Source organism: Gobio gobio, assembly GCF_949357685.1.
Source record: "Gobio gobio genome assembly, chromosome: 10".
In the NCBI taxonomy this organism is placed as follows: Eukaryota; Metazoa; Chordata; class Actinopteri; order Cypriniformes; family Gobionidae; genus Gobio; species Gobio gobio.
The window spans coordinates 30,053,319-30,080,349 of NC_137116.1; the positions used below are offsets into that span (position 1 = coordinate 30,053,319).

The window sequence follows — 27,031 nt, forward strand, 5'->3', positions numbered from 1 at the left end:
TCACACTTGTTTCGATTTCTTGGTCTGAACCCGAGTTTGATTGCTCCCTCTCCTCCCGCTAGATTCGGTTCAAACTGTATTTTTCAGGTCATTACCGACAAACTTTTTCAGGGCCGCCCATAGGCGTAACGAGTGTACTAGCCTTACCCTGCCCATAGACTTGAGTCTAGCGTAGAATTTTCTTACTCAAACCAATTGCCTACCGCTTCTGATTGCTTTAAGAGAGAAAGCTGTTCATAACTGCTGATCTAGGATCAATTATGTCCGAAATGATAGTATATTGGCAAAACTTTTGGCAAATGATCCAGTAAGTGTCTGTTTGCGCTCTCTGGTAACAGAGAACGTCAAAGGTTTCTATTTACAACATGTTTTTGCAGCGTTGAGCAGTGTGGCCAATCAGAGGTGTTTAAGTAAGCACTGAACAAAAACACTGGCATTTTGAGCAGTGAGTGGATTCGGAGTCCTGCACATGCTCAAATCCTCTGAAATAACAAACAAAGTGTAGATATTATATGGAAATGAAAGATTAACTGTGCAGTCAGCCTTATCTATTTAATATGGAGACAGATTAGACTCATTAATAATTCACGCAAAAAACAAGATGCACACATGTTTAGCCAATTTCACATGCATGAAACCAAATTCACGTGCGCAAAAAACCATTCACGTGCGCAAAATAAAATTATACATTCATAAAATACATTTTGAGCAACGAGGGGGAGAGGACGCTGGCGATGTCTGTTTGCCGCTTCTCCACCTCATTTAAGTTTTAATTGTTATGTTTTTATTTTTAATTATATATTTTTAATGACCGTAACCAGTAAAATCACTCAGAGCTATTGGGACAGTTCCAAGGATCTTACAATCTCAGATGACTCCACTCGACTGTTTACAGTTGGTAGCAAGTGTCTGTGTATGAAGCTAACCGGCCCAACAGCTTTTTCTTGCGGTCTACATCACCAGCGCTCATAGCTCCTTCTGGCGTTTACCATGATCCACCTCTCCTGGGGCCTATACCATGAAGCCGGTTTAGCTGGCTAGCCAGATATGTTTAAGCTTAGTTTGTGCCAATCCTGGGTTTAAGGTACCATTAAAGTGGTTTGGCTTTTAGCTGTGTTCATCTCCATAGTAACTTACCCTCCACAGCTAACCTGCTCCAGGGCAGGTTATGTTCTGGATAAGAGATATCAAACTGAAATTGGACCAATCAGCTGTGAGCAAAGTGACACATATCTGATGCAATAAAGTCACTCCCCTTTTTCTTCTCCAAATTAAAGGTCACTACATAGCAAATGGCTATTAAAGACTTAAGCCTCTGGCTTTTAACAATGCTTATTTATAATAATAATAATTTTGAATTATTTAAAAATAATTTATGTAATTATTATACCCTTAATCAATTACACATGTATAATTTTAGTAAATCAATCATTAATATGCATTTTGTTAATATTAAAATAAATATCCTATATAAAGGTCATACAAATAAGCTTTAAATTCAATAACTAAATCTATAAAAAATTACATGTGAGCATAAATGTTCAATTCTCTCTATATATCAACTAAACTAACTTCATAACTTTTACTTGCATTGATGTATAAGATTTTTCTTAAAGTTGTCCTCGACAGCTCTTTTCTTCTGTGTAAATTTGTTTCAATTCTTAATATTTTTCAATCATGTATATTCTGCAGAAGAGTGAAGTTAATCACACTGCTTCTCTCGTGAGAAGTGAATCTCAGTTTTACTGATCCACAGCATGTGATTGGCTGTTCACTACTGATGTCACAGCTAAACTCCTAAACTCAGGATCAAAGCCTGAGTTGACAGAGAAAGTTGATGATCAGCATCATGGGACCAACAAAGCCTGAATAGATTGGTTTGGTTTTGTCAACTCAAAACTAATCCTGTAACCCTGAGTTTGTTAAACTACCATCATGGTACAGGCCCCAGGTCTCGATCTCACTAGTCATGTCACGGATGATTGTTTGGTGCCGAGTTCTTCACTTGCTCTGCATATTGCCTCTGTGGCTGGCGGTTTACAACATACGTGAAGTCTGTGTGGCTGGTATATTGAACTACTCGGCCACTCAACTGATGGAATATAACAACTAAAGTTAAAGGGATAGTTCACCCAAAAATGAACATTTGATGTTTTTCTGCTTACCCCTAAGGCATCCAAGATGTAGGTGTCTTCGTTTCTTCAGTAGAACACAAATGAAGATTTTTAACTCCAACCGTTGCTGTGTGTCACTCATATAATGCTTGTCAATGGAGTCTAATTCTATTAGAGTAAAAAAAACATGGACAGACAACTTCAAATTAAACCCTGCGGCTCGTGACGACACATTGATGTCTTAAGACACGAAACGATCAGTTTCTGAGAGAAACCGAACGGTATTTATGCAATTAATTTCACCTCATATCAGACGAGCGCTTTAGCTCTCCAGACTGCCATCACTTCCCGTAGGTGAGGTCAAAATTCCGGCCGGGTCATAGATATGTATACGTAGATTCCTCATTCGAGCGATCCACGCCATGATCCATGCAGGCACTAATGAGGTATCTATGTATATATCTATGACCCGGCCGGAATTTTGACCTCACCTACGGGAAGTGATGGCAGTCTGGAGAGCTAAAGCGCTCGTCTGATATGAGGTGAAATTAATTGCATAAATACCGTTCGGTTTCTCTCAGAAACTGATCGTTTCGTGTCTTAAGACATCAATGTGTCGTCACGAGCCTTGTCTGTCCATGTTTTTTTTACTTTAATAGAATTAGACCCCATTGACAAGCATTATATGAGTGACACACAGCAACGGTTGGAGTTAAAAAAAATCTACTGTTCTTCAGAAATCTTCAGTTCTACTGAAGAAGCGAAGACACCTACATCTTGGATGCCTTAGGGGTAAGCAGAAAAACATCAAATTTTCGTTTTTGGGTGAACTATCCCTTTAAGTTACAATGCTCCATCATGTTTATCAGTCTTTCAAGAACTTGGACTCCTACGACGGCCTCGTAACATCCACAGAAGAGGTCGGCGAAAGTTTGTTGTTTCCTCCCGGTCTGGTGATACCCGCTTCTATCTGGACAGCTGTGCGCCCTGTCGCGTCGCGTCATCTGAGGACTGATCATTTTAGCTAGGAGCTGATTTTAACTTAATTTCTTAATTGCTCTAACTGCTTCATTTTATTTTTGTCCTCCCTCCCTTTGTAGCACTTTTCTTTAAAATGTAAAGTGCTTTATAAATAAAATGTATTATTATTATTATTTCAGAAATGCAAAACACAATTCGTAGATTTACAACTGTGCACAAAAACTTTCGAATGTTTAAAAAATGTACAAGTTCATCCTGTAATGTGAATGTGCAAATTGTCATTCACGTGGGAATTGCCTTGGATTTGTGTGTGTGTGTTTTTAAGAATTTCCTGGCAGAGCTCTCCTCCCACCCGGATCAGTCGTACGCCTTAGCAATCAGATTTAATCTTATCAATCGGGCAATCATAACCGTGTGAGTGCATTGGGTGTTATGTCATCAGCGTTCGACCACAGTTAGAGATCATGGCTAAGGCCCTGTCCCAAATGGCACCCTAAACCCTCACTATGTAAAAAACAATCTCGATGAGGCCAGTGCTAAGTGGGAGCTATTGGCCACCCAGATGATTGCTTGCAGTCATTTGCGTGATTGTAACAGAGAGAGCTGTCTGAGGGGCTCTGTACCTGCAGCTAAAATACAACAAAACAAGCATAATTTCCTCTTCATATGGGACATCTGACTACCACAGCAGTTGCTTACATCTGTTAATATTTAATAAACTATCACTGATCTCTAACATCTTAGTTTCAGTAAACACAGATATGAACCGATAAACCGGCACATACCTCTGCTTCTTAGCCATGATCTCTAACTGTGGTTGAACGCTGATGACGTAACACCCAGGTGGGCCCGCCCTCACGCGGTTATGATGAATAACCGTGTGAATTGAGCGTGGATTGTTTTTTGTGCATGTGAATTTGGTTTCATGCATGTGAAATTGGCTACACATGTGTGCATCTTGTTTTATTAACTATTAAATGTGTTTTTAAAGGGGAAGCACATCTTCCAGCCACCCTGCAGGTTCACCCTCTGCATATGGGGCTGTGTGTGTTTTTGCCTTTTAATATGAGGTCCAGCCCACTTGTCCGTGTTCAGCAGGTTTCACTATATTAGTGAGGACATTTTTTAACAGTGAGGACATTTTGAACCTCACAGTCAAATCTGTAGGGGGAGACCGGTTGTAACATGTTGTAACCACCAACTCCACCAATCAGGGATAAGCTACACGTTAAAGCCACAATATGCAATTTTTTGCCGCTAGAAGTTGCTTAATTAAAAACAAAGGTGCAGTTTGATGACGCCTTGATTTCACAGAGCTTTTGTTATGCCGCAGACGACCGCTTCAACTTCTTCTGGTCATGCGTATGTGGGGTCTATGATGTGGGTTAACGCAGCGCTGTTTTATCATTTTAGATACATTTGAGTGTGTTGAAAGTTATGTTATCATGCTACTCTGTGAGATCGCTCTGCGGCTATAATGAGACACTTGAGACACCTTACTGCAGTTAGACAGATCGATATTAGGCATGGTAAAACATGGTACTCATGGTAAATCAAGAAAATGAGATTTAAACAATAAGACTAACTGTGTTGAGCTATAACAATCATTCGTTTTCTGTCTTTGGTGCATGTCCTGGTGCATGTTCTAGTGTTTTTTTTAAGCGAAGTCCTATGATCAGTTCATTTTTACCCACTTCCTCCTAGATCCCATATGAATAGTTGTCAGTTGCCAAAAAATATATATATATTTTTAGGTAAGAATGTAATTTTAATTTTGTAAATTTGACTAAAACTTCTTAGACTTTTGCAGATAAAATCATATAATTATATTAGATTAAATTGTAGTTTCTAAGGTAAAATATAATACATTTTAACCTGCAAATTTCAAACCATAATGCTAATACGGCAAGATAAACACTGGCTGACAGGGGTGGGAGCTGTATATATAATATAGCTGTATAACCTATAGCTGTCCAAACACAGCCCTGACATCTACTCTAGGCAAACAAGGCAAAATTTGGGCTGTCAATGAAAATTTAATAGACATCTAACCATAGCCCAAGAATAGACTAGTCATCTAGAACATGTCAAAGATATTTAAACCAAACACCTTGTAATCACTATTGATTTTGCTTATATGAATAGCATACATCTTGCAAGTGATTTTGGCAAAAACGACATGTAACTAAATTCAAGGTTATTTTGGCTAGAAGTGGGTTACTCATAGCCGGACAATATAGGGGTCTATTGTTAACCGAAACGGTGAAATTACGGCTGGGTATTAACTCACCTAGCCTGGATGCCAGCCGAACTTAGCCCCGCCCACAAAATTTTTACTCGGGCAGTTCGGTCTGGACTTGATCCGTAGAGAAGTAATTATGCCCGAACAGAAACTGTTCGGACCAATGAAATTGTCAGGGCGGGCTTTAGACGATGATGGACAGATGATAAACAGTAACGTAATCATCCACGTCACCAAAGAGCGCTTGGGTTCAATTTGTTCTAATCCTAAACGGAGAACTTGTTGTATATGCATTCACCTTTACTATTTCTCTCAAAAATGATGATCGTGTTGGTAAGTACTCTGTGTATCCTTAAATTCTTTTTTTACAACACCGGCAAAGATCGTTTACACTCATCTTTTTCTTCTAACGTAACTTATTCCAGCGTGCAGACAGGGTTGCCAAGTTTTTACAACAAAACCGCCCAATTGCTAACGTTCCTCAAAACTAGCCAAAAACAAGCCCAATCGCTTTCCTGGGGGGTTCTCCGGGGGGCAAAAAATGCATTTGGGGGGTAAAATATGTGTTATTTTGGCAGGGCTGGCAGCTAAAAATAGCATTCCTGGGTCTGTATATCACATAATTGGGGTCGCTTCAACCCGCGGACATGGCAACACAGTGCCGTTGAGTTCTGTTGACATTTGACAACTAATGTTATGCGTCGCTCCGTTGCTCTGATTGGTTGTAGGTCTATCCAATTGAGGTCTTTCCTGGTTCGGTTGAAACACGCCCCATAATCACAGCCCAACGGAGCAGAATCAGACTCATATTCTGACTAGAATTGAGTATGACGACGTCATACTATAACTCACCCTCATGTTGTCCCAAACCTGTATGAGTTTCTTTGTTCTGATGAAAACAAAATAAGATATTTTAAAGAATGCTGGTAACCAAACAGTTGACGGCAGCCATTGACTTCCATTATATTTGTATTGGATGCTACATTTTTGGGTGAACTATCCCTTTAAATTGACATGTTAACTTTAGTCAACTGAAATACAGTTTGCCAAACCCCCTTTGCCTTCCCTTGACTCCAGTTTAACAACCCCGGGCTACTTGGGGAGGAACTGTTGAGAGAGATAAAAAACCCACACAAACAAGAGGAAGAAGAAAATACAGTAATAAACATTTTAACATCTTCTGTATTTGTTAAGCAGACGGTCACGTATCAAAAGCGCTTTTAGACCCGTCAGACGCCTCTGGCGGACGCAGTGCGTTTATGTTTGCAAATGATCCATATATAAAACGTCTATCACGATTAGCATACTTTCTAACCACAGGACTGTCACCTTTAAAAAAAAACATGCTTTTCAAATAGTTTCCATGTCCCTTCTCCTACAGAATTGACAATTGACTTGTATAGCAACAAAACTTACATAAAATAGCCTACTGTTTTAATGAATTGTATACTGATGAATTTATTGTTGTTGTCAAAAGATGTCTCCTCTGAGGAAACCAGAGATTGGTGTCAAGAGGATTATAGGCTGTGAAGATACTTAAACTAGCCTAATTAACGTCCAACTTTCTGTGCACGGACGTCTCACCTCACTCCACTCGTGTCCTGAAATTCACCTGACCCAGCCATCACACAGGATTACAAGACTTGTTGACATATTCCAGAAAAACGTGATATTCCACATCATTATGTTTGATTGAAAGGTTTGGAAGCTAGATTTTGAAGTAATTTCTAAAACATTGCAGGTAATCAACCGACAGCACGCTATTTAGGATTTTAAATAAACACATTTTATGGTGCAGAATTACGGCTACGTAAGACACCATATCATCACTCACCGCCCGATCTTTGAACAAGTTTCCGAGTCCGCTGCCACTGCTGCTTTTTTGTAAAGTCCCTCAGCGCACTCCTCGTTAAAGTGAACCACGCAGATAATAATAATTACAGTAATACATATAAGCGGAATACTTATACACAAACAAACTTTCTCTTTTCGTCTGGCCATTGTATCCGGCGGGGTTTTGCTGTATCACTGAACTTCTTTCTAGTGTACAGCAGAAGTTCACAATTACCCTCCCCTTCCAGACTGTCAACGCCTAATTAAGCGCATTGTCCAGGTGTAGAGGTCGAGTCTAAATCGGATTGCGGAAAGTGTTGTTGCAAGAGGTGTTTTCGCACCATCCAAATGCTATTTGGAAGACTTTAGGCTACTCATACACACACGTTCCCCTGGAGAAAAGGGGTGGACTGCTGGACCACCACCTAGGGTTTGAACTTACTTACAACCCCCTTTTTTTCACCACCACATTGGGTCTCAGGACGATGAGATCATATTCCTGCCACGTTAAAAGTAAGTTACTTAAGCTATTTCTTCCTAACATTAACACTAAGAGTTATGTTGTATAGTTTAATATAGCCTACTATTTAGCCTAACTAAAAATTTAGAAATCAGCCTGGGCTGTTCAATTTGTCAACTAAACACTTAAAGAGTCTTGTTGATGTAATCTGATGTAACCTGGTTGATTTAGTAATGTTGTACTAAAATTATTTGCCAGTCAAATTAGATGTTACATATTTTTGTAGGTTATACATTTTTTTTTAGACAAGCATCTCAATTTCCAATCAAACTGTATTTTAACAAACAAAATTATTTAATCAGAAATGTTTAATTTTGTAAAATATCTTTTTTTGTAGATATAAGAGGTCATGCTAAATTGTGAATGTAGTCACAGCTAAACGAAAACCTTTCAACCGTTAAAAAGTATCCATTTGCGCCAAACTGGTTTCGGGGGGGAAATCACCGGTGTAAAATCTGAACATACTACATTCTCCATTTAGACCATGTCATGTGACCTATGAAGTGATTCCGTGTTCCCCTCCATTTATGAATATTGCGACTCCTTTCCCTGGACAGTAAAACCCAAAATAGGTCGTAAAAATTAACAACAAACTACTGGACACTGCAACAACAGACTTTCTCGCAGACAAGCACTTGTTTGATTTAAACATTTGGCATTTTTTATTAAAACATTTTTAATTTCAATTTAAAATGTCAGGCGATACATTGTTGACATTACTGTTAAAAATGCACTTCCAATAAAGTGAGTGTTGGCAAAAACGGTTGTCATTTTTATGTTGAGGTGGCAGGGGTGTTGTCGGCAGCTACAGAATGTAATTAATAAAGTAACTTGTAATCTAACTTAGTTACTTTTAAAATCAAGTAATCTGTAAAGTAACCATTACTTTTTAAAGGAGTAATCAGCAATCAGTAATCAGATATTATTGGCCCTATCCCAAATGGCACACTTCATATGCACTTTCGGTCTTGTGGTCTCGTGTCTGTTAAATCAAGACCACAGAGAGTCCCATTTGTCATTTTAGGTTTCAGAAAGGTGTTCGCTTTGCGCCCAATATGCGCCCTTGATGCACACTTTTGCCAAGCCCAATGTTATCTGCCTGCAATACCGAAGGCTGCACTTTTAGGGCCACCGCAGTTTCACGACTGCATTTCTAGGACCCTATTTTTTTGTGACGGCGCCATCTAGCCAACTGTAGGACAGAGGAGAGCTGATTCAAACTTTTCCACCTTATTTTTAACAAAACAGCAGGCACGGCCATTTTAAACTTAATTACTTAAATTAGTATAAATATTTCAACAGGTTACCAATGGGTAGGTTTAGGGCTAGGGGTTGGTTAAGATAATATATCAATTAAACACCTAAATTATTGCTAGGGTCCTAGAACGGCGGTCCTGAAAATGCAGCCTCCGGGTTTGCAGGCAGATGCTACTCGCCAAGCCCACACTGAAGCGAGCTCCGCAGCAGAATTCTTCCTGACAGTCAAAGCGGCATTACATCACGAAAGTGCGGACTCGTAGTAAGACCACAAGTGTTTAGGATGCAGTTTGGGACAGGGCCTTTATTGGTCATAACTTCTGATGAGAAATAGCGCACAAGGATTAAATTTAGTGCACATGTGTTGAGCATGCTATCAAAGTATAGGCTATGTATTCAACACATAAGTGTTTACATCAAATCTAAAGTACATTGGATGCGCATGCTGCACATAGATGTGTTGTAATATACAGAATTTTGGGAGTATGCATATAGGCTATTCAAGGGAAAGCTCTGACATTATATTGTGCTATGCAACTGAAATTTAAACCCATAGGGGTTGGACAGTGACATGTTGAACAGATGTTTCATATCAGCTGTTAATAAATGCTGGATAACAGCAGGATTGGAACATTGTATTGGCCAAATCATAGCCTCAAATTTCCACTGAGATTCTATAGTGAAATCTAAGAAAACTAAGAATTGAAAGAATCAGTAGCTTAATATCAGAGTATGTTTGAATTTGTATATTATCATGTTGACGAGTCTACTATTGCATAAAATAATCTAAAGATAATTAGAAATGCATGCTGAAAGTACTATATTCAATTAATACATTTCACTTCAGCTCTCAAAATGTGTGGTATTCCATCAAGTGGCAAAATCATGATACTTGTGCATAAAACGGAAGTTGAGTCTCTTGAGACATATAAGCTATCCGAGTGAAAAAACTAAATGTAGGGACTTATTTTCGTCCATCGGGAATTGACTGGATCTCTGTGGTTTGTTATTTCTATTCGTGTGAATGATAAGTTGTCCCGTCCTCGCTCCAGTAAACTTCTCTGTCCATTGTGTATTCATGGTGACAGCTGTTAGAAAGCAAAAGTGTATTTATAGACAACTGTAATCAACTAAACCTTCATATGACTTTTTTCAAGTAGGCTTGTAGTAGGCTATTTTTTGGGGTAACACTTTACAATAAGGTTCATTAGTTAACATTAGTTAACTACATTTGTTAACATGAACTGATAATGAACTGCACTTATAAACCATTTATTTATCTTTAATGTTAATGTCAACATTTACTAATGCATTATTAAAATCTTGCTAACATTAGTTAATGCACTGTGAACTAACATGGACAAACCATGAACAGCTGTAGGCCTATATTAACTAACGTTAATAAAGATGCTGAACAGAGGTGTTGTTCATGGTTACTTCATGTTAACTAATTCATTAACTAATGTTAACTAATACAACCTTATTGTAAAGTGTTACCTTTTTGTGTATTTCATGAGGGTTGGGGAAAAGGGGAGGTCCTTAATAAAATCCATTTTGGAGATTCGCCAACTGACGCAAACCCACGGACGGCACATAAGGAAACTGTTCATCTCGTGTCACCTCAAGGCAAGTTTCAAGTTTGTAACTATCCGTCATTTTTGTTTTGCACTTTTTTTTAACAAAAAACGGCAGGTTTAATTTATGCGACTGCAAACCATTTTGAACAGGATATTCCTGATAGGCTACTTACAGACTCAAACAATGTAAAGCAGACTTCCTCACAACTGTAGTCTACTGAGCTGCAATTAATAGCAATAAGAGCAAAAAAAGCGACGTAGACCATTTGCAACATACTATCAATATATTTAAAAACAAAACACAAAGCGTTACATTTGTTGCGATTCCATTTGTGTGGAAACGGCTCACGAGCACGACGTCAGAGGATGTTGTCAGTTTGGCGTACAATGCACCATGGGAATTGTAGGCCGTTGGGTGTCACTTGTTAACAGCTGCTACTGCTTTTATGATAACGCGAACTGTGTTACTGTGTCAGTACCTATTGAATTCACAACACAATGACTGATAATGTTGTTTTAATTCCTAATTTATGAAGTTTATTGTTGTCTTGATTGGGCACTGTTGAAATGAAAGAAATTAGGCCTAGTAGCCTATATTCTTGTCATTTATGGAAACCTGTAAATCTTTCTCTTGTTGGTAGATTTGTGGACATGCAAGTTTTAATGAAGGATAATACAATTGGTTTCTACAATGTACGTTAATTGTTTTGTAGCCTACGAATCATTTCGCTCCACACAAAAAACAAAAAACATTGGCTTGTCGCCACCTACCGGTTAACGATAACCCGCAGAAAGGCTCACTGAACATTCCAATAAATTAATATTTTGTTGTGAAAGGATAGAAAAGATTCGAGTCACTCGGGTGATTCAAAATCCACGAACGTTACTTCCCGTGATACCCATTTTATGCGATTTACAACTCGCATGCATCAGTAGACTAAACTGTATTCGGGATTTAATATCCAATTTAATATTATTATTACAATTATTATTATTATTGTCCGAGTTAATGTTGTTATTATGGCCACTATCGATATCCATATTATAATGGAGCATTTATGGCTTCAGTAGCCAGTCAGTTAAATGCGTCTTTTAAACGCCCAGATTTCAATGATGAGACGTCGGACGTCTGTCATGTTGTTTTCTACCCGGTTGTCTTCGGCGTTATGGACGTCGCCTGACAACGCTTTACGCCGGACATAAGGGCTGGACTAGAGACTGCAATGAAGCATCGACAGGGAGGTGTCTGAGAGGGAAGTGTAGAAGCAGGATAACTGGCAGTGCCGGGTGGAACAGTCGCTGCAAATCTGACAGACAAGAAGTGCCGCGTTCTCGGTAAATATGCAATTGAAGGGGCGTCGTTTGCGCATTGACTCGTTGTAATGATATTTTTGCATGCTGAATCTCTTGATTTATTTGTTGCATCAGGTAGCTGGGGTTTCGTTTTCTTTGTGCTATCATATTGAACGCATTCCCCTGCTGTTACTCCCTGTCTCTCAATCTGCCTGTGTTGACAGACGCCGGGTTTGTTTTTGTCTTTCACCTCTAACGTTAGCCTGTCAGGATGCATTGCATTCCATCTGAAGGATCCTAATGCAACAGTAATGCAACAATTCCCCGTTTTCTTTGTGTCAGCCAATTAGGCTCCATAGTCAAATTTGTTCCTGCAGGTTTGTGTTGACTGTCTGCATGCTTTTATTGCAGTATACCTTGGAATTCTCTCATGACTCATGATTTTAGAAAGTGCAGTGCGGAGGTGTTGCTAAGACTGAATTTCAAATGCCATGCCTGTCTGTGTGTGCTGCGTCTCTACCAAGCTGCTCGTCGGGCTGTGCGTAAGTGTGGGGAGGGGGATGTGTGTGTGGGTGGTCTATAGAAATGATCATGTGGTCAAACCGGGCTGTCAAGGCAGGTGTGATGCAGTTTGCCTCAACGGCAATGTCGACGTAGTGATCTTCTGCTGCACTTTATCACAAAATGTCCTAATATCTCCTTTTTTCTCTTTTCCAGGTGCCCTCGGGTGCACTGTGTCTCTGTTGACTGGGATCAGGAGGCGAGGAGCAGCTGAAAAATCTCACACTGTTACTGTCTCCAAATGCATTGAAACGGAGGAGAAAAGCTCGCTTGAATTAACCAAAGTGGTCAGAACGTGATCCAATTAGACACAAACATCTCCTTGAAAATGAAGCAAAAACGCGAGACGGCATCTCTTTACTAAAACACCAAATCAAGCCGACCCAACAGATAAGAATACTCTAAATCATATCTAAATGTACGTCTAAGAGTTGGGAGTGTGAATCTATGTTCGTATGCAGGGATGGAGTGGTCTTTAGAGCGGATGAGGGAATGGGTGGCAGGTGGCATGCAGTCGGTGCGAGAGTGTGAGTCCAGTGCTCTAGGCACTGCTCTTTGTCTCGCCTTTCTATTTATCTGGTACTGCTACCGTGTGGGATGCGAGCATGCCGCCCCTTCGCTCCGTGGCGGTTTCAGCCCAGAGCCACTTGGTGGCGCCATATCTGGTGGCGTTCTTGCCTCTGACCTCTCGGCCCGAGGAGGCTCGTCGAAACTCCATCAGGTCGGCGGGGTAGGAGGAAGCGGTGTTGGCGAGGAAGAGCTCAACGGCTTCGCCTACTGCCAGTCAACCGAATGCTTCCGTTGCACCAAGCCCGGCGAGGGCCTGAACCAGCGGCTCTACCATAGCCTGCAGGAGTACGCCAAGCGCTACACCTGGGCCGGCATGGGGCGCGTCCACAAGGGCGTACGCGAGCAAGGCCGCTATCTGCTCTGCAGCCGCCCCTCCATCCAGAAACCTGAGGTCTTCTTCCTGCCGGACCTTCCCTCGGCTCCTTTCTTCTCACGGGAGGCACAGAAGCATGACGTGGAGCTTCTGGAGAGAAGTTTCCCTGCGCTTCTGGCCGAATTTGAGAGCGTGTACCGGCTGCCGTCCAGTCGGACCGGCTCCTCGCTTCCACTGGGCTGGAAGGCCAACAGCACACCCCGTGGCCAGTGGGGGACCTTCTATCTGGTGAACCAGGGTACTCCGATGGTGTTGAACGCCAGGCGGTGTCCGCGTACGTGGAGGGTTCTCGGCCAGCTCCGTACCTTTATTGCGAATAATGTGTTTGGAAACGCCTGCTTCTCGGTGCTCAGTCCTGGGACAACCATCACCGAGCACTACGGTCCAACCAACGTACGCCTGCGCTGCCATCTTGGTAAGAGGATGTGAATCTATTTACACTACCAGTTAAAGTTTGGGCACAGCTACTTATTGTTTATTACAACGATTTTCCACATTTTAGAATAAAAGTAAAGTCATCTAAACTGTTACACATCACAAATGGAGGTATGGAATATTGAATTACAGTACCATTCATAAGTTAAAAATTAAAACTATTATAATTATTCAGCGAGGATGCAGTAAATTGGTCAAATGTAGGGTGATTTCAGGTTGATTGGGAAACTTTTTCCAAGTCATCTCAATGGCAAAAAGTGTCCCAATCACCCTGAGTTCACCCCTATTTATATTTCAAATAGAGGATGTTCTTTTCAACTTTCTACTCATTAAAGAATCAGCATATTAGAATGAGTAATGATTCTGAAAATTCAGCTATGCCTTCACAGGGATGAATTAAATCTTAAATTATATTAAAATTGTAATATTTCATTGTATTTTAATCAAATAAATGCAGCCTTGGTGAGCGTACGATCTTAAGATAAAAGCTTTCCAAACCTAAACTTTTTTTTAAATAGAAATAGTACTTTGTTAAACAAATCTTATTTGATCTTCTTCAAATTCGCAACCCAACTTCACCAGTATTAAATTATTTTTAAAGATCATGAGAAAAATAAATGTAATCGAATGTGTCCAAACATCCGCCTGGTCATGTATGCATTATATCTGAGCGAAGCAGTCTGTGTAGCTGTCTCTGTGCCTGTTTAAGGTATAGCCATTTTCCCTCTGTGTGTGTTTGCAGGACTGAAGGTGCCCTCTGGTTGTGAGTTGGTAGTTGGTGGAGAGCCGCAGTGCTGGTCTGAGGGAAGCTGCCTGCTGTTCGATGACTCTTTTCTTCACACTGCATTTCATGATGGTGAGAAACAGGAACAATGTGCAGAATAAGTATAATAGATTGTGGTGCATATGCCTTTTATTCAATATTAAGAGTGGTCAGTAGTGGTCAACCATTTGCGCTATAGACCAAGATATATTTCTCCAATGCTTAGACTTTTTATTGTCAATGGTTAGACAATTTTAGACAGCAGGGTGGCTGATACAAAGCCAATATAATTGATGTCACTGTAAATCTTTATACCTTAAAATTATAAACAATATAAATAATAATAATCATATAATAGTATTTTTCATAAATAAAAAAGCTGTTAAAAAACACGACTAAAAGCAAGTAAATACACTAACCAACAGTTCACTCAGTAATGTAGTTTTTGCGCACTAGGAATCATATTTTCGCAAATAAAAACCAAACACATTGTACACACAGTACACAGTGAATATGACATGATTCATGAATATGACAGTGAAAAACTGGATATAGCACAGAATAGTTTGAAATCATTTTTTATAGTTGCTCTTTTGTGCCCAGTGATAGCTGAACTCTCCTGTCTGCATCCAAATCACACAACACATGGTTTTCTATAGGCTATGCACACTAGATCTAACAGCTGGATATACCACAGTTTGCCAGGTTCTGGGCATTAAATGTTTATTAGATACTCAAAGACTTGTTTAAAATGCGTATGTGCTAAATGCCGACAGTGTATGAAAAAGTATTATAGCATTTTCCTTTCAATTATTAGACAGAACTGTTAAACAAAGAGTAAACTAATGAAGGCTGAGAATAGTAGCTCCAGTACATCTGCATTCAAGCACTGCACTTCTCAACTCTGTCAAAATACAAGTCCTGCCTATGATTTTTTTGGGGGGGCCAAACAGAAAAACATATCAATGCAAATAATAAAAAAATGGCAAATATCGGCCATTATACACCGATCAGGCATAACATTATGACAGGTGAAGAGAATAACTCTGATCATCTCTTCATCACGGCACCTGCTAATATTGTGTCGGTCCCTCTTTTGCTGTCAAAACAGCCCTGACTCGTCGAGGCATGGATTCCACTAGACCCCTCTGAAGGTGTGCTGTGGTATCTGGCACCAAGATGTTAGCAGAAGATCCTTTAAGTCCTGTAAGTTGCGAGGTGGGGCCTCCATGGATCGGACTTGTTTGTTCAGCACATCCCACAGATGCTCGATTGGATTGAGATCTGGGGAATTTGGAAGCCAAGTCAACACCTCAAACTCGTGCTCCTCAAACCATCTCTGAACCATTTTTGCTTTGTGGCAGGGCTCATTATCCTGCTGAAAGAGGCCACAGCCACGAGGGAATACCGTTATTGGTCTGCAACAATGCTTAGGTAGGTGGTACGTGTCAAAGTAACATCCATATGGATGGCAGGACCCAAGGTTTCCCAGCAGAACACTGCCCAAAGCATCACACTGCCTCTGCTGGCTTGCCTTCTTCCCATAGTGCTATCCTGGTGCCATGTGTTCCCCAGGTAAGCAACGTACCCAGCCAGTTCTGATGCTCACGTGCCCACTGTTGGCGCTTTCGGAATTGGACAGGGGTCAGCATGCGCAGCAAACTGCGATGCACTGTGTGTTCTGACACCTTTCTATCAGAATCAGCCTTTGCTCCCCATGTGCATCAATGAGCCTTGGCTCGCCCATGACCCTGTCGCCGGTTCACCACTGTTCCTTCCTTGGACCACTTTTGATAGATACTGACCACTGCAGACCGGCAACACCCCACAAGAGCTGCAGTTTTGGAGATGCTCTGACCCAGTCGTCTAGCTATCACAATTTGGCCCTTGTCAAACTTGCTCAAATTCTTACGCCTGCCCATTTTTCCTGCAAACACATAAACTTTGAGGACAAAATGTTCACTTGCTGCCTAATATATTAAACACCCACTAACAGGTGCCGTGATGAAGCGATAATCAGTGTTATTCACTTCATCGGTCATAATGTTATGCCTGATCGGTGTATCTAGTGTACAGTTAGTTGCACTAAGGCAAGCATTACTTCTAGATCAGACTTAAAGTCCCCATGAAAATTTCAATACGTTTTTTGGCCTTTAGTATGAATATGTTAGCGTTAAGGTTATCTATAAGCTAGTGTGCTCCAAAACAATGACAAGGATATAAAATAAGATATAAGCATTCAAAACATACAGTCTCTCACTTCTGCCAATGTGGATCAATGATTTTGATGACATCACTCTGCACTTCAGCTTCTCATCAGATTTTCTGTACAATCAAATGCTCTCTAGAATCTAAAGCGCCCTGCCCCTTACAATATAAATAGACGCTGAAGCTGCGGCTGAAATCGATCACTTGTTTACACATTTACTATTTTCTACATGGTGAATGGCACATAGTGCACTATATAGGGGATAGGGAAATGTTCAGACAGTGTAAATATGCTTTCCATTGGGGCAAATGAAGTCTGGTTTCAGTGTCACGTGAACCACCGCAGCACACACACAGTCTGCTCCGGTCCAGAGACATGATAGCACGGAGCAGATTATATGCACGAGTCGGCACACTCCACAAAACGTATCGGATCCTTTTGAATTCTGAACAGAATGCTATATTTTAAAGTGATATGGAGATTAGGAGAGAAGCTGTTAGAGAATAGGAGGAAACTGCAGCTGTACCGGCTGAGCTGTGGTATAAACTAAACGCTATTGGCTATTTTAAAAAGGGCGAGGGGCTCATCAATATGGGACAAACCCTGTCTTTCTGTTTCAATGGAAATTACCTCAACACATTGAATAATACTGTGCATTTCAAGGCACTTCAGTGGGCCTTTTAAAGTCATGAAATCAAAATTGACCGTTCTTTTTTATATATATAAATGGCAGATTCTAACTCGAGTCGGTCGCATCAAAATCTATTTTCGCTTTATTCTTCATGCCACTGTTACCAGCAGAATTTATTTTGTAAATTTGTCTGGCTCAATCAGACAATTGTTAGGCGGAGTTAGTGTAAATACCCTCTGCCAACAAGGCGGGTGTAAATGACAGTATTAAAATTAATATATTCTTTAATCAAATGAATCTCCCCCTTACCATTGCAGCATCATCTTTTCTCTGATAAAGTGTTTTCTGGCACGAGGGTGGGACAACCTGTCACTCACATGACATCACAGCAATAGCAAACCACAACCATCCAATCAATTTTCGAAGGACAAAATCAAGTTCTGCCCTAAATTTTTTTTCTTGTTCAAGCAGCCATTCCACTCGAGTATACTATAGATAGATAGATAGATAGATAGATAGATAGATAGATAGATAGATAGATAGATAGATAGATAGATAGATAGATAGATAGATAGATAGATAGATAGATAGATAGATAGATAGATAGATAGATAGATAGATAGATAGATAGATAGATAGATAGATAGATAGATAGATAGATAGATAGATAGATAGATAGATAGATAGAATTATATACGTCACAATATGAAAGAAAAGACTTGCTTCTTCTGTATCATGCCGACATTCAAAATACAATGAAATTGCCGAAATTTGGCAGACGGATTATAAAATGGCCTACATTTTTTTCAAAATTGACTACTCGGTAGAAAACTAGTCGGGTAATCAGTGGAAAGGAAGCCCTGATCAGACAGAACGCGTTTTTTGCGTTTGCGTTTTTGCGTTTGTCTGAACGGGGCCTAAGGAAGTATAATTAAAGGGTAACTTCAGTGATTTAGCATTAAGCTTTGTATCAGTAGAAACCCGGTAGTATATTCAAATTATGGTACTTTCCCACCCTCATATGCCCCTGAGACGAGAGAATAATGAATTTTATTTCTGGAAAAAATTCTCAGATGACGCAAATATCGTCATTTTGCGTCATCTGAGGATTTTTTGGCCAGAGACTAAAGACTAGTGCCAGTTAGGGCTGGGTATTGTTCAAAATCTTTCGATCCGGTGCCAATTTTGATACCTCAGTTTCGATACCGGTTCCTAACGATACTTTTTTCGATACAATGTTTTAAAATCCATTTCAACATCAACAAAAATACATTAAACACAAAACTTTTATTTTTCACCTTAATTTAAACAAATTCTGGTAACACTTCTCACTCAGGGTAACATTATTTATAAAACTGGTTGTGCTTTTTGTAAGGGTGCTCCGATCAGGATTTCAGGATCGTCGATCACACATACAGATCTATTTGAAGCCTTCTTGTTTTATCAATTTTATTTCTGACAATGGGGGAATCCCCCCCTTTGGTGACTCTTATCATATAAATGTATATTATTATCTCACCTAAATATTTGATCATGCAGTGCATTTTTGTTTTTAAATACAAATTTTCAGGTAGGTCTAACATTAGTATTGAGGTAAGAAATACTAAAGACATTTAATAAGAAATCAAATGTAAATTAATATTGGTCTTCCCTGAATAAATTAAATTAGATTAATCCTTACACTTAAGGTTGCAAAAGTTAGTCATTCAAGAGCAGTGAGTGTCATAAAGGTTAATCAAACATCACAAGACAAAGAGAAACTCAGAGACAGCAGCAGTTTATTCGACAGCTGTCACTTTAAGAGCGAACACGGATACGGTTTCATGCAGTTGCACAAACGTTCACTCGCGAGTCACGACTGGGTTTACGTGCATACTCGTCAAGACGGTAATTTAGTACATACATTTGTGTGTATTTGACCATTTCAGCGCAATTTGTACTCTCAAGCTTTTTGTGAGATGGCCTGTGTGTGTGTGTGTGTGTGTGTGTGCTGAGCGGTTTGAACACTGGCAAGACTTAAAAATAAATGCAAATAATAAACTTTAGTGACGATGTGACACTGCCTCGATTGTGCAAGTGGCAAATCCTGTGTCAACTGTGCAGCTCGATTTTAGTGCAGATGCGATGTGCTGATGTGAAGCCATTTGAGAATTATGAAAGGGAGAGAGCGCGCGCACGCGGTGATTCACTCGCGCTGCTTGTGAACTTACGTCTCACAGAAAGTTTTCCTTTTGCGCCTTTAGTTGCAATACTTATCGCATATGTTGCACTTTGCTGACTCGGCATCCACTTTTATAAGTGTATAAAAGCCGCTTGGCTTTTGGAACCGAAATTTGGCACCGAAAGATGAAGAATTTTTCGATACTCATAATATCTGAGTTTTTCGTTCGATACCATAAAAGTATCGCCGTTCGGTGCCCAGCCCTACAGCCAGTAGAAGGAGCTAGTTCCGCATGTTTTCAACATCTCACTCACAGAATGTAAATGCGCACGACCGCTCGGATCAGGCATTAATAACGGAGCGGTGCGGAGCAAAGTGAGTGTTTCAACTTTTCAATAAATTCTTATGAAAGTTAAGCTTCCATATGCGAACTGAAAACATGCCAGACTGGACACGCGCCGTGAATGACTGCTGCGCTCACCTCAGCTCTTCTCGTAATGAATGAAATCTGACTCCTGCTGCATTTGTTCCGTGCCTTTCGTTCGGCTCACTCACACGTGACGTTATTGAAAAGACACGTTCAGTTTTTAACTGTAGTGTTTATTCTCTAACTGAACGAAATTATTGTATTACTATTAAAAACAAAACGACAGTGGGGGCGGTGTAATGGTGGGCAAGTGATAACCAGTAGCCGTGGCTTTGGGAGTGGCCTCGTTGGGCAGCGAAGCAAGTGCATTCTGGGAGTTGTTGTCTTTCATCCACATGAGACAAAAATGCATTTTCTGTCTTCTCAGTCTAGAAGGCACCAAATTCAAAAATAATTTCACATTTCTACTACATAAATGACCCAATTTAAATACACATTCATCTTCCCAGCGCTGAAGTACCCCTTTAAAGAGCTTTTACATAAGATGCTTTTTTGCATTCAAAAACGATTCGATTAATATTGCCAAAACGATCCCTACTGTAAACCACTCCTAACTCATTAACGACACCACTCGCAACATGCTGAAAAGTGAGTATTTACCATTTACGTCATTAATTCAATATATGTCTGCGCAGGTTCTGCAGAAGATGGGCCGAGAGTCGTATTCATGGTGGACCTGTGGCATCCAAACGTGGCGGCAGCCGAGAGACAGGCACTGGACTACATCTTCACTCCTGGACGCTGAAAGAGAGCTGGGAGGAGAAAGGGTTAACAATTTCCATTGTATTAACAGTATGAGACGAGTGCAAAGGGAAAGACAGAGTGTGGAGAACATCAGTCTCTTCCTCTAGTATACGTACCTTTTACTCCTCACTTTCCCTCTTGGCACTGCTTCAGTAGAGACTCCGATGTACCGTCACTATTGTACATTATCAATGTTTACAGACCTCTTCAAGTCTAACCATAGCCAAAACCTGCTGGTGAACTGTGCTTGAGACGAAGCCCTCGCGTTCGTGTTGCTCCTACAATTTAGCTGCAGGGTCACTTTATACCCAGTGAGTGTCATAGTATCATTTCACCGAAAGCATTGACAGTCAATCGCACATGGAAATGCACTTTTTGCCACGGCCTGGTTGCCACAGCCAGGTAGGATTGTATAGGAAGCACAGTACAATGTTTGGTCTGTACATTTTTACTGAGGTTAGGCTTACAGAAGCTAAGCTAAACAGTCGTAAAACGACACATGCTGCAGTGACAGGGGATTTGACATTTACACCAAAGGTATGTGGATATATGGCAGAGATGGAATGCGAAGTGAACTGAAGCACTACCAGCTAATGTGTAAAATGACCTCCATTAAGCGCACTAGTGGCAAGTTGTTTTGCCGCCACACCTAAGTCAGGGTCGGATTGCTGCGATGGGGAAGAATACGAGCACATCAAGTCAGCCTGCTTTCCACTTTACTCTTTCCTACCTTGAATTTTTGAATCGATTCAAAACTTATCAACCGCTTTGTATCTCTGTGAAACTCTGTGAGGGACAGGGCGCTTAATATTTTCGGAAAACGCAACGTAATGGCTGTTAATGTGTGCTAGGTTCAACCTTATTGTGCTTCGTCGTACTGCTTGTAAGCAGAGCTTTCGTGGTTGTCGCATCGATATGGTACATTCCTTTTGTAAGACGACAGACCGTTTTGAGACCGTTTCGTGAGAAGTGACATTTTATATCGTTGTGAGACTTTTGGAGTTGCAGATCAATTTTATGACAACGTTCCTACTTCCATGTTTCCAAAATTGTGTGCCATGGACTACTTTGCAATGGATTGAGTAATTCTGTAGATTTAATAAAGAACTAATTCAATATCCGGCTCTGTGTACTTTGTGGCAATGCTGGTATCCAAATATGTTTGAAAATATAACGTGACTTGGCATTTTGTATTACTGCAAATTAACTGGGGTGGGTATGAAAAAGATCTGATAACAATAACATTTGCTGCTTCTCTGAAACATACATGCTATTTTGACACGCATTAAAGCAACACGCTGGATGTTTGGAGGATTTTGTATATGGGGGTGGCAGATAGAAGGGGAGTGCTGCAAACCGCAGCCATTATCAGACTGCAGCGCTGGAGATTTACATAACTAACCTCTTTTGCTAAAACAGAGGGGAGAGAGATAAATGGTAGATGAATGAAACGGTAGAAAAAAGGCAGATGCAATCCACCTACGGTCCATATCTGTTCTTCAGATAGCATTTTGCAGAGGTTGCAGATCTAATATTCAGTTAGTGTTCATAGGTCCTTAATACTGCAGAAAATCATTAGTATGGTGTTACAAACTGCTTTTTCTTATGTAAATATTAATGGCTTTTGAACCAACATGTAAAATGTTGAATTCAATTCCCAGCAGCAGACGCACTTCCCTGCTAACATTCATATTAAGTTATGAAAACGTTGTTCTGAACATTCAAAATGTCCAGTTTTTTAGTTTTACTAAGTTTTTTTGTTGTTGTCATGGTTATAGGGAAGTTCGTTGTTATGGGATATTTTTGAGTGCTCTGGACAATCTGAAACAAATAATAGGCCTAACGCTTAAAAAAAGGGGGGAGGGGGTATAAAGAATGTTTTTGTGCTAACGCTTTTTGAGAATATTATTGAAGATCAGATAACTTTGAACAAACATTCTATTAACATTACTGTAAGATTGTTTGTTCATTGAGAAGCAAAATTCTAGCTGGGTTGTCACGTCGATTCAAATAGTTTAATAATCAATGAAATGCATTTCTCAAAACAGTTTATTTTTGTAATTGGGTGGTTTTGGGTCCGGGCCCCATGGAGTTAAAGGGTTAGTTCACACAAAAATGAAAATTCTGTCATTAATTCCTCACACTCATGTCACTCCAAACCCGTAAAGCCTTCATTCATCTTCGGAACACAAATTAAGATATTTTTGATGAAATCCGAGAGCTCCCTGACCCCTCCACAGACAGCAATTTAATTAACACTTTCAAGGGACAGAAAGGTATGGTAAAAAACTTCATTAAAATAGTCCATGTGAGCAAAAAAATAAATAACGACTTTATTCATCAATTTCTTCACGTCTATATCAGTCTTCTATGCAATTTACATTGGCCAGCTCCTGCGTCAGCATCACACGCTTACTTCGTGGTGCTCACGTGAACAGCTTTAGCCAATGGTAAGCCGGCATTCTGGTGTAGCTCTGACGTAACTCTGAAGCACTGCACTGTTTTTACTAGGTCAACAGCATAATAGACTGACACAGACGAGAAGAAATTATTGAATAAAGTTGTTATTTTTGATTAGCCTAGAAATCTAGATGCACCCTAGCGGCAGCAAATCAAATTTGCTGCCAGGGTAGTATAGCAACTCTCCGTTGGCGTGCAAGTTGGAAAAACCAAACTTTGGTCAGGCCAATCACATCGTGTATAGAGTCGGTGGGCGGGCTTAACATAATTGACACAGTTCCGCGTGCTACTTGTAAACAAAGAAGCTGGTGAACAGTGGTCTTTCGAATCGGCTTTGGCTGCGACTTTGGAAGACTTGGAATTAAGCTTTTCTTCGAGGAAAGAACGGCACTGAAATCATTCTTAAGAAAGGAAGATGTGTTCGGAGTTTTGCCGACCGGATACGGCGAAAGTTTAGGGTGCGTTCACACTTGTAGCTCGGTTTGTTTGGTTCGTTTGGTCCGGACCAAAAAACAAAACATATAGTACTGGTCCGCTTAGCGTTCAGACTGGCATTTTTAACAGCGAACATAAAGTTACCGAACCAAAGGCATAGGGATACAGTCACAACCTGATTGGTCGACTTTTATGACATATATTTCGCGACGGAGCTTGCTTACCGAACATTCAAAACAATGCTGTGTGCTGGATTAAACGCGATAATTTTATGCGTGTACATATGGTTTTATTTTTACCAGCTAAGAACTCACGAAGAGCTTATAAAATGTTCAAAACATTCAAAACAGCACCAGGATTTCCTCTGTTGTATGCAGAGACGAAGATCTGCATATTGATGAGGCACTTTACCTCCTCGTTGGTCCACGTTTGCCCTCTACTCATTTTGGATACACAGATCTTTCCACGTCATCAAATCAGCTGACTTGTAGCGTCGCATCTTGTGACAGCACGTCCTGTTTTTGGTTCGTTTACATGTCTTTGGTCCGTGTTGTGTTCATATATCAATCGAACCGCTCCAGAGTTCGTTTGGAATCGAACGAGACCCATCTTTTTAGTGGTCTCGGTCCGCTTGTTTGTTGCGCACCAGGGTTCGGATGGCAGCGTTCATATGTTCAAATTAACCGCACTAACCAAGCAATCGCACCAGGGTTCGTTTTAATCGAACCAAACATGACAAGTGTGAACGCACCCTTAATCTATCAACTAGCTCCGCTTCACCTTCTGCGCTGCTCTGGTTGGTTGTAGTGCTATCCTATTGCGTGGGAATTTGAAAGACAACTGTTTTTCCCGCCCCTCGGACTGAGCCCTGCCAATGGTGAGGTCTGGCTTGTCAGGCTTATTTTTTTTTTTTTGCGCACAAAAAGTATTATCGACGCTTCTTAAAAGTAAGGTTGACATGGACTATTTTGACGATGTCTTTACTACCTTTCTGGACCTTGAAATTGTTAATTAAATAGCTGTCTATGGAGGGGTAGAGCTTTCAGATTTCATCAAACATATCTTAATTTGTGTTCTGAAGCTGAACGAAGGTCTTACGGGTTTGGAACAACATGAGGGTGAGTAGGCTAATTAATAACAGAATTTGAATTTTTGGGTGAACTATCCCTTTAAGCAAAGTGCACTGTACATTTAAAGGGTTAGTTCACCCAAAAATGAAAATTCTGTCATTAATTACTTACCCTCATGTCATTCGACACCCGTAAGACCTCCGTTGATCTTCAGAACACAAAGGAAGATATTTTAGATGAAATCTGATGGCTCTGAAAGGCCTCCATTGGCACAATGCACGGTTCACTCTCAAGACCCTTAAAAGGTACTAAGGACGTCGTTACAAAGTCCATCTCACTACAGTGGTTCTACAATAACTTTATGAATCGGCGAGAATAGTTTTTGTGTGCAAAAAAACCCTAAATAACGACTAATAAAGTGATGACGATTTCAAAACACAGAATCATGAAGCTTCGAAGCGTTATGAATCAGTGAGTCGAATCATGATTCGGATTGCGTGTCAAACCGCCAAACTGCTGAAATTTAGCGATCCAAACTGCTGATTCGACTCACTGTCACTGATTCATAACGCTTCGAAGCTTCATGATTCCGTGTTTTGAAATCGTCATCACTATATAAGTCGTTATTTAGGGTTTTTTTGTGCACAAAAACTATTCTCGCCGATTCATAAAGTTATTGTAGAACCACTGTAGTGAGATGGACTTTGTAACGACGTCTTTAGTATCTTTTAAGGGTCTTGAGAGTGAACCGTGCATTGTGCCAATGGAGGCCTTTCAGAGCCATCAGATTTCATCTAAAATATCTTCCTTTGTGTTCTGAAGATCAACGGAGGTCTTACGGGTGTCGAACGACATGAGGGTAAGTAATTAATGACATAATTTTCATTTTTGGGTGAACTAACCCTTTAAATGTAGGCCTATGTAGAAAATCTACATATTGCACCATATTTAGTGGGGCTGTGCACAGAACGCGTTTTTTTTTTCATTCTACTGCTATTGTTTTTGTAAACATTACACGGACGCGTTAATAGCGACGCTTTAAGTTTAAAAAAAAAAATACTTTCTGTGTGAATGTACTAACACAGAAACCTTCACCAATCTATTGCGATGCAGTATAATTGCCGCAAGGGGGAGCTAGACAGTCATCTATCCGTGGAAGTGACAGGGCGTCTGTACAAGCAGCCCATAACGAGTCTGGATGAATGTTTCCACTCATCTTCTGAAGGTCAAGGTTAAGATTTTTAATTGGATGAGCAAGGCCTATATCAGCACAAAAGGGCACCTTTTACCAATAGCAGTGTCTGAGAGAGAAAAGTGTGACAGCTGTTGGAGGTTGGCAACACAGTGGAGCGACATTATGAAGCAGACAGTGACACTGCAGGGCACATTCCCTAAGCGCTCTCTCGCTCTCTCTCTATCACACACACACACACACACCTTAGAACCATTTGTAACCTAACAACATGGCTGAATGCCAAAACATGTGAGCAAGATGGGAGAAATGTACGCTAAAAGATGTCAAATGAAATTTTTGCCTATAGCTAGCCCACATTTATTTTGGCAACATTCATTCATCATTCACGAATACTTAGAAGAAAATAAACATCTGATTATATAGCTTATTTACAAATTCAAAGTGCAGATACCACATCATTTGCATCAAGCTGTTAGGAGAGAACAAAAGGCCCTTTGCTAAAACAACCTGCAATTTATCGTCCATCAGACGAATATATTTAAAGAGAAGAAAATTGAAGTAGATTCTAATTTTTTTTTTTCTTACAATATGTCTGTACTTTATTTTGTTGTAAGAAACATCTATTATTTATTGCACAGGCAAAAGAGAACAACAATGTCTCAATCTCCTAATAATATAACTCTATAGATTATAGCCTTATACCTTTTTTATAATATTGTGTATGTTTACATTTTATAATATTGTGTATGTTTACATACTACATCTTTTCAAGATGCCCCCCTCCCCCAGAAATAATTAAGGCTTGGAATGAGCAAGGCAGAGGTGGACTTTGGAGTCTAAATGTCATGTTTTATGCAGGTTATCTCAGTTGTGGTTCATAAGGAATAAATGGACCGTGGAGTGGCCTGAGGCTGGGATGTCCTGCACATGCTGTGCAATGGGATGCTGTGTTTAATCAAGTGAAAATCTGTGGGCGAGAGAACTTCTCAACGTGATGCGTTCTGAAAACTTTATCACCCTGGGGACACGGAGCACATTCAAGATGGTGGAACTGGAAAAAAAAAACTGAAGAAAATTTTTTTTTAATTGAGCAAAATTGGATATTGCAAGCAGATTATACACTCTGTAAACAAATAGTCTGTATACAGTCTATATATTGCACAAACTGATTTGAGATTTT

At 40.1% G+C, this 27,031-nt stretch overlaps 2 protein-coding genes across 4 annotated transcripts in view; one reads left to right on the plus strand and one right to left on the minus strand.

Annotated features, from left to right (window-relative positions):
• The window catches only part of ggt5a (gamma-glutamyltransferase 5a), a gene marked incomplete at both ends in the record, with an annotated part of 21,612 nt that extends 14,274 nt beyond the window's left edge, over positions 1-7,338 (minus strand). Inside the window, one exon of the mRNA XM_079827384.1 lies at positions 7,172-7,338. Within this exon, the coding sequence (XP_079683510.1) occupies positions 7,172-7,338 (167 nt within the window). The remainder of the gene's footprint in view (positions 1-7,171) is intronic.
• Positions 6,882-21,811, plus strand: asphd2 (aspartate beta-hydroxylase domain containing 2). Of its 3 annotated transcripts, XM_079827387.1 has the most exons (5): positions 6,882-7,683; positions 10,465-10,573; positions 12,535-13,736; positions 14,499-14,612; positions 20,583-21,811. In XM_079827387.1, the coding sequence occupies exons 3-5, from the start codon at positions 12,842-12,844 to the stop codon at positions 20,690-20,692; spliced, it is 1,119 nt and encodes a 372-aa protein (XP_079683513.1). In that variant the 5' UTR covers positions 6,882-7,683; positions 10,465-10,573; positions 12,535-12,841; the 3' UTR covers positions 20,693-21,811. The 3 variants fall into 3 exon arrangements, with proteins under 3 accessions (XP_079683513.1, XP_079683512.1, XP_079683511.1); XM_079827386.1 differs by lacking the exon at positions 10,465-10,573 and having other exon boundaries at positions 7,440-7,683; XM_079827385.1 differs by lacking the exons at positions 6,882-7,683; positions 10,465-10,573 and adding an exon at positions 11,422-11,859.
• The last annotated feature ends 5,220 nt before the right edge of the window (positions 21,812-27,031 follow it).

Excerpts from the sequence above, each read along its gene's own strand:
- asphd2 (XM_079827387.1), top strand. The coding sequence starts at position 12,842 with ATGGAGTGGTCTTTAGAGCGGATGAGGGAATGGGTGGCAGGTGGCATG. Across the intron at positions 13,737-14,498 it reads ACGCCTGCGCTGCCATCTTG|GACTGAAGGTGCCCTCTGGT; the intron begins GTAAGAGGATGT and ends GTGTGTTTGCAG. Across the intron at positions 14,613-20,582 it reads TCACACTGCATTTCATGATG|GTTCTGCAGAAGATGGGCCG; the intron begins GTGAGAAACAGG and ends ATGTCTGCGCAG.